Genomic DNA, 12,542 nt, shown 5'->3' with positions numbered 1-12,542 from the left:
ATTGAAACTTAAAACGAACAGAAAGTATTACGCATATGATGGGCTCACCTCATCCTAATACCTCTTTCTTTACGCTAAAGCAATATTAGTAATTTCAACTATTTATTCCACAGCCATTGTGATTCAGGGGTCATTCTTAAGAAATTGGGACACAATTTAAGCTTTAGAGTAAAGAGCGAGGTACTGACGAGGGGCTTGAGCCCCTTCATATACGTAATAAAAACATGAGAATATAGAAGTTCGTTACGTAAGCTAATTTGTAAGTTACGTATATCTTTTACTAATAAAAACATTCGTAAAAATCAAAAGTTCTAGTTGCCTTTTTAAGTAACCAAAACATCGGAGGGCAACTAGGTCTCCTCCCCCGCTCCTTTTTTCAAAATCATTCGATCAAAACTATGAGAGAGCCATTTAGCCGAAAAAATAAATATGCAAATTTCGTTTTAATTATTCATCTGCGGAGAGCCAAAATCAAAACATGCATTGATTCAAAAACGTTTAGAAATTAATTAAAAAAACAAGTTTTTTAACGGAAAGTAAGGAGCACTCATTGTTAAAAAATTGGGATAAAAGGTCAAACTTTAACGTAAAGAGCGGGGGCTGTTTAGGGAGCAGCCCCTTATATACACAAGAATTTCATTTAATTTTAAGTTTTACTGTTGCTCTTTACTTTCATTTGAAAAAAATTGTTCGATTTTAATAGGATACTCAGTGTAACCTACTCCTACACTGAGTAGCCTTCACACGAAGTGCGAAGACTGCTGTCTCTCAAACTTGACTCTATAAACCATTAATTAAAAAAAACAAGTTTTTTAAAGGAAAGTAAGGAGCGATATTAAAACTTAAGCCGTACAAAAATTACTTCGTATATGAAAGGGGCTGCTTCCTCATCAACGCCCCGCTCTTTACGCTAAAGTTTGACTCTTTCTCTTAACTCTACTTTTTAAAACAGTAAAAAACTTTAGCGTAAAGAGCGGGGTGAAAAACTTTAACAAGTTTTTTTTTTTGAACCAAAAGCTTGTATTGAAACCAAACTTTTTTAGAGTTTCGATTTCTATTGACATTAGTTGTTTTTTAATTTAAGTTGTTTTTTTTTTGTTATAAACTGCTTGGCCCAAGGCTCTCTTAAATGTGAAGAGGGGCTTCCATCCCCTTCTTAAAATCTCGTTGTTTACATTCAAGTTTTAAGTTTAAAAAAAAAATTCTTCGAGAAGAGTGTTCATCCCTGAAAAGTTGCACCCCTCAAATATCTATTAGGAAGGGGAGGAGTGTTTCAAATTAAAAAAAATTAATAATACGGTCATAATTTTCACATAGACAAATTATTAGAAAAACAAATTTTATGGGGATGTCTCTCATAGATTCCAGTTGGGGGTAAAAACCCTCGGGAAACAAGAAAACATTAAATATTGTGTATAAATAGGAAATGAGAAATTTTACCATTTAAGCTCGATGAAAACAAAGTTCCTGGTGATACTTGACACCCACTTCTGATAAATTTTCCTAGCAATGCTCATGATGCCCCTTCCCCCAAATTTTCACCTCCGTTCGGGTAGGAATTTGAATGTAATCTTGTATGCTACAAAGAAAAACATATTTCTAAAATAAGATGGGTGCTATCAACCCTACCTCCCGCCTCCTGCACCAATATAGAAGGCATAGTAAAATTAAATATTTCCTGGAACTACGGGGGATTAGAGATAAATTCTACCCCCCCCCCTTAACTTTCTTCTATATCTATCTTAAAGCTCAATGAGAGTCAGGAGATTCGGGCATCAAAACACATATTTTGAGGCTTGAAGAACACTCCATTTACCTATACCAAGATCCACTGGCCCTTCTCTATAATGACTGATGTGGGTAATCATCGATGTATGCAATTTTATGAGACCTAAGATGCAAAAACTTAGTTAAGTATAATTTTAAAACAAATGCTGATGTTAGCCATTTATTTTGTATGGACTTCTTGCAGGTTTTGGAACAAATGATTCAACGCATGGTAATGTTGTCTCTGAAGCTAGAAAGCTTAATATATATGGCATTTCGATAAATTTAAGTCAATTGGCTACCTTGTAATCTTCTCTCGATGGCTTTTTTGGTATCCTTTGGTTAAAATTGACCCTTTTGCTACTCGACAAAATTATTTTGCGTTAAGTTTTCAACTAAACTTTTTTCCATATAGATTTGAGTGAGTTATAAGTTTTTTGTTTTTATTTTCAGTCAATGTAACAGCTCTAAGTGTGGCTGAGGCTTTCAAGTTCTCTCCGAGCGATTGAACTTCTTAATTTTCATCAGATCCTTATTAGAATCAAGATCCATGCTTCACACGGTTTTGATCATATATAACATGTTCAACTAAATTGCTCCCATTATAAGTTAGAACGGGCTATTATAATCTTTTTCACTCAATACAAGGAAATTGTCGTAGCGTTTATCATTTTCTCCGAACATTGAACCAATGCCGAGTCGTCACAAAGTCTTCGTCCTATTTGATAACTTCCTTGTTTCCTGAGAGCCTGAAAGTTATTCTTAATCAATATGCCTCTTTGTAACGCTTAATCAGTCTCATAGATAGATAGTAGTCTCATAGATTTTCTGCAATATGTTATATTGATTTTTGGTTTTCACAAAATAGCTATGCTGTGATAACGCTGTCGAAAGTCTCTTTCACTTGGATCAACCCTTGTTTATAAGAAAGATTAATAAGCATTTTCTATATTAAAAATATATATATATATATATATAAATATATATAAATCTATATATATATAAATAAGTTGTCTGTGTGTGGATCTGTGGATGGATCAGGTGACGTCATGTTTCGGCTGACGTCATGAAATTAGTTGCCATCATTTTTGTTATGACGATGCTTAGTATATTGTAAAACACATTAATTTGGTTAATAATATACCATTTAAAACACCAAAATGAACATGCTGGAGTAGTCACTCGGTGAGAGAGGGTGTCAGAACGGAGAATGAAGGTCTCAAGTTCAAATCCTGGTTAGGCTAAAAAAGGTAAAAACTAAAAAAAAAACTGAAAAAACTAAAAAAAGGCAAAAACTACAAAAAAAACTAAAAAAACTAAAAAAACTAAAAAACTAAAAACAAAAAAAAAAACTTAAAAAAAGGAAAAAACTGAAAAATAGAAGAGAAAAAGAAAACTAATAAAATTAAGAATAAAAATAAAAAAAAAATAAAAAAGATAAAAACTAAAAAAAAAAGTAAAAAGAAAAAACGAAAAAAAACTAAAAAAGCTAAAAAAAAGGTAAAAACCAATAAAAAACTAAAAAGAAAAAAAGGAAAAAAACTAAAAAAAATTTTCATATAAAAAACTAAAAAAAACTAAAAAAGGTAAAAACTAAAAGAACTAAAAAAGAAAAAAAAACTAAAAAAAGGAAAAAAACTGAAAAATAAAGGAGAAAAAGAAAACTAAAAAAATATAAATAAAAATAAAAAAACTAAAAAGATAAAAACTTCAAAAAAAACTAAAAAGAAAAAAGAAAAAAACTAAAAAACCTAAAAAAAGGTCATAACCAATAAAAAAAACTAAAAGGAAAAAAAAAAGAAAGACCGGGATGCAGGGACACAACTACAACGGTGACGCCGGGGGCACAGGGGGGACATAAATGACGACGGGGACACAGGCAATGTTCGATTAGCAATCACCATCAACAAAGCTCAAGGAGCAACAAAGCTCACCATCAAACAAAGACGAACGGGACGCTCAAAGAGAAATTACAGACTGGAACACTGGGACACAAATGACGACCGGGATACTGGGAATATAAATGACGACCGGGACACAGGGAATGTTCAATTAGCAATCACCATCAACAAAGCTCAAGGGCAATCATTAGAATCATGACCGGGACACAGGGAATATAGATGACACAGGGACACAACTACAACGGGGACGCCGGGGGGCACAGGGGGATATAAATGACGACCGGGACACCGGGACACAAGGAATATAAATGACGCCCGGGACACTCAAAGAGAAATCACAGACTGGGACACCGGGACACAAATGACGACCGGGACACAGGGAATATAAATGACGACCGGGACACAGGGACATAACTACAAAGGGGACGCCGGGGTGCACAGGGGGATATATAAATGACGATGGCGACTCAGGGAATGGTCGATTAGCAATCACCATCAACAAAGCTCAAGGGCAATCATTAGAATCATGAGGTATAGATCTGAATACGGATTGTTTTCCCATGGACCATTATATGTTGCATGTTCAAGAGTCGGTAAACCTGACAATCTATTTATATGCACAGACAATGGGACAGCAAAGAATGTTGTATATTCGCAAGTTTTACGTATTTAAAAACATATATATATATATATATATATATATATATATATATATATATATATATATATATATATATATATATATATATATATATATATATATATATATATATATCTTATTATATATAATAAGATATAATTTTCTTATTATATATATATATATTATATATATATATATATATATATTATACCTGCGGCAATATTCCTTGATGTGAAGAAAGCTTTTGACAGCCTCACACACGAGATACTTATTGGTAAGTTGTCGCATCAAGGCGTTCGTGGAGAAGCTCTGTCCTGGTTTTCTTCATTCCTAACTGGCCGATCCATTGCAGTTGAAGCTTCTGATGAGCATATTCCAGTCGAATATGGAGTGCCACAAGGCTCAGTTCTTGGGCCATCCCTTTTCCTCATATATGTCAACGACCTCTATCGACTATTTAGCAACCCACGATCTGATTTCTGTTGTCATTTGTGCCAGAAAGGAGATGCTGTGGTTGAAGCCTTGGATACGCCTGGTCAACATGAAGAACTCTTTGCATTCGCCGACGACACCACCCTGGGGGCTGCAGCACCTGATGAATCATCTCTTATCCTCAAGCTACAATTGATGGCAGAAAATATATATCGTTGGTTTGATGCAAATTTGTTAGCTTTGAATGTAAAAAAATCGTTTCTTCTTATATTCTCCCGCATAGGCAAAAGCTGCCCTACAGTGACAGAGCTTAAAACATCTAAGGGATCCATATCCCGCCCAGCTGACCGGTTTATTCGATTCCTTGGGATACTTCTGGATGAAAATCTATCTTTCAAACGGCATACTGAGTCAATGAGATTAAAGGTTTCTCGAGGCCTTGGAATTATTCGAAAGCTGAAGCGAGTCTTTCCTTTCTCTATCCTTCGTCTATTATATTTCTCTCTTATTTACCCTTATTTATGCTACTGCTCGTCAGTGTGGATGTCAACATTTCCATCTGTACTTACACCTTTACATAATCTCCAACTGAAAGCAGCAAAAGTTCTTCAGTCTACCACCCATATTTCTGTTGAACTTCTGAAGATTAAAGATATTCATACATTACACCTCTCTTTCATTGCGTTTCAGTATTTCCGTGGAGACCTTCCATCAAGTTTTTCCGGGCTTTTTGAAATTGTTCGAAATGTCAGTCCTTATGAAACTAGAAACAAGGATGATGTGCTAGTGCCATCCACCCCTGCAGTGCGCTCGGACTTTGGTCTGATAGTTGCTGTCGGACGTGCCTGGAATTCCATTCCTGTTGGGATTCGACGGTCCTGTACCATAGGATCCTTCAAGAAACGGTTGAAGAATTTTTTAATCAAAAAAAAAAATAATTTAAATTATAATATTGATCAGTTATTTATATTGTTTAGTTATCAAGATTTAATTTATTTATTTAATTATTTAGATTGAATTTATTTATTTAGATTTGGGTGGTGTGAGTGTTGGATCCTCGATGTATATATATATTTTTTTTTTTTATTTATTTTTTGTAAGTAGGTGGTGCGGAGACCGGTTGTACTCGGGTGAGGATTGGTGAGTAGACTCTAAATATATTTTAAGTGTGAATGTAATTAATAGTTATTTATGTTTTGTTTTGTTGTTTTTTTTTCCCCAAATAACGGGCCATTGAGCCCTTTGGGATATTTTTTGTTTATAAATGGATGGATATTGGTAATAAAAGGAACTTGAACTTGAACTTGAACAGGTGGGACATAGGGACACAACTACAATGGCGCGTAACTAATATGGCGCGTAACGACTTACGCGCGCGGGGGGGCTTGGGGGGGGCGCGAAGCGCCCCCACCAACTAGGTGTTGGGGTGGCGCGAAGCGCCACCCCAACAGCTAGTATAATATAATATCCAACTTAGAGATGAGTTGCAACAAAGTTCACTTCATTGAAAGGTATAAATGAGATCTCAGCAGACACAATATTTTGGTAGCGTCTTATTACCACGCTTTCCTCGGTGATGCTTTCCTCGGTGATTAAATAAAAAAAACAAGTTTTTTCAACTGAAAGTAAAGATCAATATTAAAACTGAAAACGAACAGAAATTATTACGTATATGAGGGGTTTCACCCCCTCGTCAACACCTCATTCTTTACGTTAAAGTCCGAATTTTGTCCAGTTTTGTAAGAATGACCCCTGACTAACAACGGGTTTAATTAGAATAAATAGCTCTTTTGAAAGTACTACAAAAAAAAAATTAGCGGAAAGAACGAGGCACTGACGAGGGGTGAACTCCTCATATAAGTAATAATTTCTGTTTGTTTCAAGCTTTATGTTGTTCCTTAGTTTCAGTTGAAAAAAAATTGTTTTTCTGTTTAATTTTTGATCGTTTTAAAATAATTCTGGAAAAGCCGGTGCCCTCTTCTTGGAAAATTCCCCCTTCCATGGAAAGATTATCCCATGTAACCTTCCCCCCTAGCCCCCACCAAAAAAATCACCCCTGAAAATGTCTCTATACTTCTCGATAACCAATACTGTACGTAAACAATAGGCAAAGTTCACAACTTGCAGTCCTTCCCGGGGCTGTGGGGGATTAAGTCATCCTCAAAGACATATTTATTAGATTTTTCGACCATGCTGAACAAAATGGTGGTCTTAAAATTTTGATCGGATGACTTCGGGAAAAAAAGATCGTAGGAGGGGTCTAGTTGCTCTCCTTTTCGGTCACTCAAAAATAGAACTAGAACTTTTATTCCCGTTTGAATGAGCCTTCTCGTGCTATTCTAGGACCACTGGGTCGATACTATAACCCCTGGGAAGAAAAAACAAACAAATGAGAGACAAATAAACCCGTATCCGTGATTTTTCTTCTGGCAAAAATTACAAAATTCCACATTTTTGCAGATAGCTGCTTGAAACCTCTACAGTAAGGTTTTTTGATACGCTGAACCTGATCGTGTGATTTTCATCAAGTTTCTATGACTTTTAGGGGGTAATTCCTTCTTTTTTGAAAACAAGGCAAATATTCCTAGGCTCCTAGTTTTTGATAGGCAATACTAAACTTGATGAAACTTACATATTTGAAGTCAGTATGAAAATCCAATTCTTTTGATGTACCCATTAGTATCAAAATTCCGTTTTTTGGAGTTTCGGTTACTATTGAGCCGGCTTGCTCTTTACTTACAATTCGTTACCACGAACTTTTTGATGCAGTTCGAACTGTTTGATATCCAAGTTGCATTACCTGGAACTCAATTGAGCCGTTTTTTAAAGTTCAACCTGAGCACTTTTTGAAAACACCGCGGCGAAGTTGTCCAAATTGAATCTGTGATTGAATACTTTATTCGAATTAAAGTTAATTTTGAGGGTGGTGTCAAATCTTGCCTTTTTGAACTTGATTTCTTTCTAAGAATCGCCCCAGTTTAAACATCATATTTTGTCCATGTCTAATAATAATGACGTTATTGAGCCTCACCAGGAAAGTTTCTCTTTTGTGTTAATACCTTGAGGTCCTTGCTGGAAATGATTTTTTACTACGAAGTGTATGATTGTGGTGTTTTATTCATAGGCAAGAAATGATTCAAAAGAATTTTTCTTAATCTCTACAGTTGGAAGAATTCCATTCAGAGAGTATTAATACAAGTTTGTCTTAATAGTTAAAAAAAGACATTTAATTGAAAATTACTAGAGTTAATGGAAAATAAGTGATTTTCAGAGAAAAAAAAGTGGTTAAGCCCCCTAATCAAGCACTGATCAATCGTTAAAAATTTGAGTCTTGTCATACTGGCAAAGCTGGAAGATATTCACCCCCAAAAGTATTTATTTCATCCCTCAAACTTTTACAGGGAATCATCAAGAGGATTCCATTCAGAGAGTATTAACACAAGTTTGTCTTAATAGTTAAAAAAAAGACATTACTAAATCTAGTAATTGAAAATTACTAGAGTCAATGGAAAATAAGTGATTTTTAGAGAAAAAAAGTGGTTAAGCCCCCTAATCAAACACTGATCAATTATTTAAAATTTGAGTCTTGTCACACTGGCAAAGCTGGAAGATATTCACCCCAAAAAGTATTTATTTCATCCCTCAAACTTTTACAGGGAATTATCAAGAGGAACGGACAATAGCTTTTTACCATGTCTTAACATAAGGACGCTGAGGTATCAGCACGTTTTTTTTCTTAGACGTCACTGTTACACATTGTCAAGGTCCTTACTCACACAAGCAAAAAAAGTTTTGAACAAATGTTTCTGTCTTTCTCTAGATATAGCACCGTGGTCTTGGTTTTTCTAAATCCCTTAGTCTTTTCAGTCTCTTCTTTGTTCTTCTTGAGCTTTGTATTATGTGTTATTCGTATCAATATAGCTTCTTGCCATGGATAATTATTCTAATAAAATAAGATATTATCTGTCTTACGAAACTTTTCTGCCTAATTGTCAAGAACAAGTGTCTTCTTTATAGATAAGGTGTCTTTTTGAATTAGATATATACATTCTAAATAATCAAAGTTTTTGGAAGTTGTAAACATTCATATTATGTGAGAAACATTTGTCATAAGAAACTCCTTTGAAAATATGTGTAATTTATAATAGCTGATAGATAGTTTGACAAAATTTTGTGGGATAATGTGCATGTGCGTTTAGTGACGAAAGCTGTCGTTTCTATTCCCCCCTCTCTTTCTCTATCTTGCTCGTTCCATCTCTCTCTTTCATGTTTTTTTAATACTCTGATTTCAAATTTATAAATATTTTCCATTTCCTTAGTAGTCTATTTTATAATTATCATTGAAAATATTATGGCCTTATAAACTAAGATTTTGCCCAGTAAAGATTAATCCAACAAAATAGACTAAATGTACATACATGTTTGGACCCACTAAGGGGGAAGGAGATGTGAATTTTTATAAAATTAGTCCTAATGAACCACATATCAGAAATCACTTTCTTCGAGATGTGACCCGAATTTTGGAAAATTATCTGCCCCTCCCCCTGAGAGTAGTACTTATGTGTCCTAAGGAATACCTATAATCCTCCAAAAGCCCGAAATCAAAGTTAACGTCATTTCATCATGACTATCGTCTTATCTTTCAGGGACACTATATGGAGTCTGATGACTGGATTTTTCGTCAGAGAAGAAATACAAAAATCTCCACTGGTTCAACATCTACTTCGTGACATAGAAACATGGATCTTGAAACTATTAAGTGCCCCTGTTCCAGTGCCTGGATATACTCGAGTTGAGGTATCTAATGCATACAAATATATATATATATATATATATATATATATATATATATATATATATATATATATATATATATATATATATAATATCTGTCTCGCATCGACAATTGTCTGTTGTATGCAGAAAATTGTCTGGAGGAGATCAATTCACTAATTTGAAACGACTATACTTTTTACAATGCATTCCTTGAATCTACTCAGTTATATTAGTGTTAAGCCCGGACTGACAAGTCAGAGCATAAAAGAAGGTTTTTTCCCCTCCCACAAAGAAGTACTACCACTAATAACTGACTACCTTACCGAGCTGCCTGAAGCCGACATGGCTGCGCAATCTCCTCCTTCATTCATTCTATCCAAAGCTTCCGTCTTAACACCTTCCCAAGAATTTTCATTCTCCACTAAATCTTTCTTTACGACCTCTTCCCAACCAATTCATGGATGACCTATTTTTCATTTGTCCCTACATGGATAGCCGAAAAGGTTTATTTTTGGCATTATTTCATCCTTCATCTGAAAAACGCATCGTAGTCATTTCAATTTTTTTCTTGTTTTAGCCTTAAAAACTGAGATTGAACCACATTTGTTGTATTGCTAACTGTTTCAAATATGATCAGTCAAATGGATACCCAAAAGAATCTGTAGGTAATTCCTTTGGAAAACATATAATAAATCTCCTTCGTCTTTTGGAGTGGCCGCGTTTCAGAGCCATACCTGACTACTGCTATCACCTTAGCTTCTAATATTCGAATCTTGGTTTACGGATTTATGCGAACCAAGAACCTGTTTTGCCAAATTTTTTTGAACTGTGAGAAAAGACCCTGGGCTATTCTACTTTTAACCTCATTACTGCATCCACAATTTTTACTAATAATACTAACTAGGTATCCACTTGATCAATCTTCTCCTTACCCACATCACCTCTGCACCTTTATTTATTCCTAGTCTGAGTGACTTCTTAATACCAAACCTAAGTAAAAATTCGGTCGACGCATTTTCTCCTCTTCCTAACAGCCCACTGTTTTTCTCTTAAAAGTAATTTACAGCTGTTCTAAGTCAAGTAATTTGTCAAACATTTCGTGATAACGAACTGTAGTAAGGAGCGACCCGGCTCAATAGTAACCGAAACTCTAAAAGACAGAATTTTTATACCAATAGTTACATCAAAAGAATTATATTTTAACGCTGATTTTAAATATACAAGTTTCATCAAGTTTAGTCTTGCCCATCAAAAGTCAAGAGCCTGAGAAAATTTGCCTTATTTTAGAAAACAGGGGGAGACACCTCCTAAAAGTCATAGAATCTAAACGAAAATCACACCATCAGATTCGGCGTATCAGAGAACCCTACTTTAGAAGTTTCAAGCTCCTATCTACAAAAATTTTGTATTTTTCCCCAGAAGAGAGATCACGAATACGTGTTTATTATTATTTTTTTTGTTTATTTGTTGTTTGTCCCACGCACATTTTTTCCCAAAACCACCAGATCAAAATTCTGAGACAGCCATTCTGTTCAGCTTAGTCAAAAGACCTAATAATTGTGTCTTTGGGGACAACTTAATCCCTCACAGTCCCCGGGGGAGGGGCTACAAGTTGCAAACTTTGACCATTGTTTACATATAGTAATGGTTATTACGATGTGTACAGACGTTTTCAAGGGGACTTTTTCGCTTTGGGGTGGGAGTGAGTCGGGGGGCGGGGAGTTTGTTACGTGGGAGGATCTTTCCATGGAGAGTTTTATCATGAGGGAAGATAATTTCCATGAAGGGGGAACAGGATTTTCTAGCATAGTTAAAAAAAAACAATGTGAAAACCGGAATTAATGAGCAGCATTAAAAATTAAAGCGAACAGAAAATATTACGTGCATTAGAGGGTTCGTCTCCTCCACAATACCTTGCTCTTTACGCTAAAGTATTTTTAGTAATTTCAACTATTTATTCTACGGCCTTTGCAGTTCAGGGGCCATTCCTAAAGAATTGAGACAAAATTCAAGTTTTAGTGTAAAGAGCGAGGTATTGACGAGGGGTCGAACCCCCTCTTAGAAAATAATAAAAATACACAAATATAGAAGTTCGTTACGTAAGTTCATTCGTAAGTTACGTATATTTATTTCTAACAAAAACGGTTGTAAAAAAAAAAAAAAATCTTGTTGTATTTTTAAGTAACCAAAAATTTGAGGGCAACTAGGCCTTCTCCCCCACCCCTTTTTCTTATCAAAATCGTCCGATCAAAACTATGAGAAAGCCGTTTATCAAAAAATGTAAATTAATATGCAAATTTCGTTTTAAATATTCATGTGTGGTGAGCCAAAATCAAAATATGTATTAAGTCAATAACGTTCAGAAACTCAACTAAAAAAGCAAGTTTTTTTTAACTGGAAACAAGGAGCGACATTAAAACTTAAAACGAACAGAAAGTATTCTATTTATGAAAGGGGTTGTCCCCTCCTCAACGCCTAGCTCTTTACGCTAAAGTTTTTTTTATTGTTTTAAAAAGTAGAGTTGTGACAAAGAGTTACACTGTATACTAATAATTTCTGTTCGTTTTAAAGTTCAATGTCGCTCCTTACTTGCAGTTAAAAAAACTTGTTTTTTTTTTAAATTTCCTGTAGAAACCAAGAGTAATGCCTTTATAATTACCACACTCACTCTGTCACCTTTCTTTTATAGAGGGGTTCAATTAAGGTATTCTTAAAATCGCTAGGTACTTCCCCTTTTTCAAAAATCATATTCATAATTTCTTTGTAATTTATTTCTAACTGTGCAACCACCATATTTAAGAACTCATTTACCACACTATCATCACCTGAGGCCTTTTTTTTACTTATTTTTGACTTGTTAATAGCTTATCATTTTGTAGACTTGCTCCTTCATGAAAGCTCCGATCAGACTTGACGTGACGAGCAAATGTCCAACTTATCCTAGTCCAATACTTTGCCTAAAACGGCGTTCAAATGTGTGTCTACTTAGACTTGTGTTTCTAGTCAAGGGTTTCTCCTGATATCAG

General features: G+C 34.8%; 1 protein-coding gene across 4 annotated transcripts in view; it reads left to right on the top strand.

Moving 5' to 3' along the window:
* The window catches only part of LOC136038136 (MAP kinase-activating death domain protein-like), a 219,319-nt gene that overhangs the window by 34,893 nt on the left and 171,884 nt on the right, over positions 1-12,542 (top strand). For all 4 annotated transcript variants that reach the window (XM_065721193.1, XM_065721174.1, XM_065721183.1 and 1 more), the window contains exon 6: positions 9,387-9,537. In XM_065721193.1, the coding sequence (XP_065577265.1) occupies positions 9,387-9,537 (151 nt within the window). The remainder of the gene's footprint in view (positions 1-9,386; positions 9,538-12,542) is intronic.

This window comes from Artemia franciscana, chromosome 2, assembly GCF_032884065.1.
Source record: "Artemia franciscana chromosome 2, ASM3288406v1, whole genome shotgun sequence".
Classification (NCBI taxonomy): domain Eukaryota; kingdom Metazoa; phylum Arthropoda; class Branchiopoda; order Anostraca; family Artemiidae; genus Artemia; species Artemia franciscana.
This window is presented reverse-complemented; position numbering and strand designations above follow the sequence as displayed.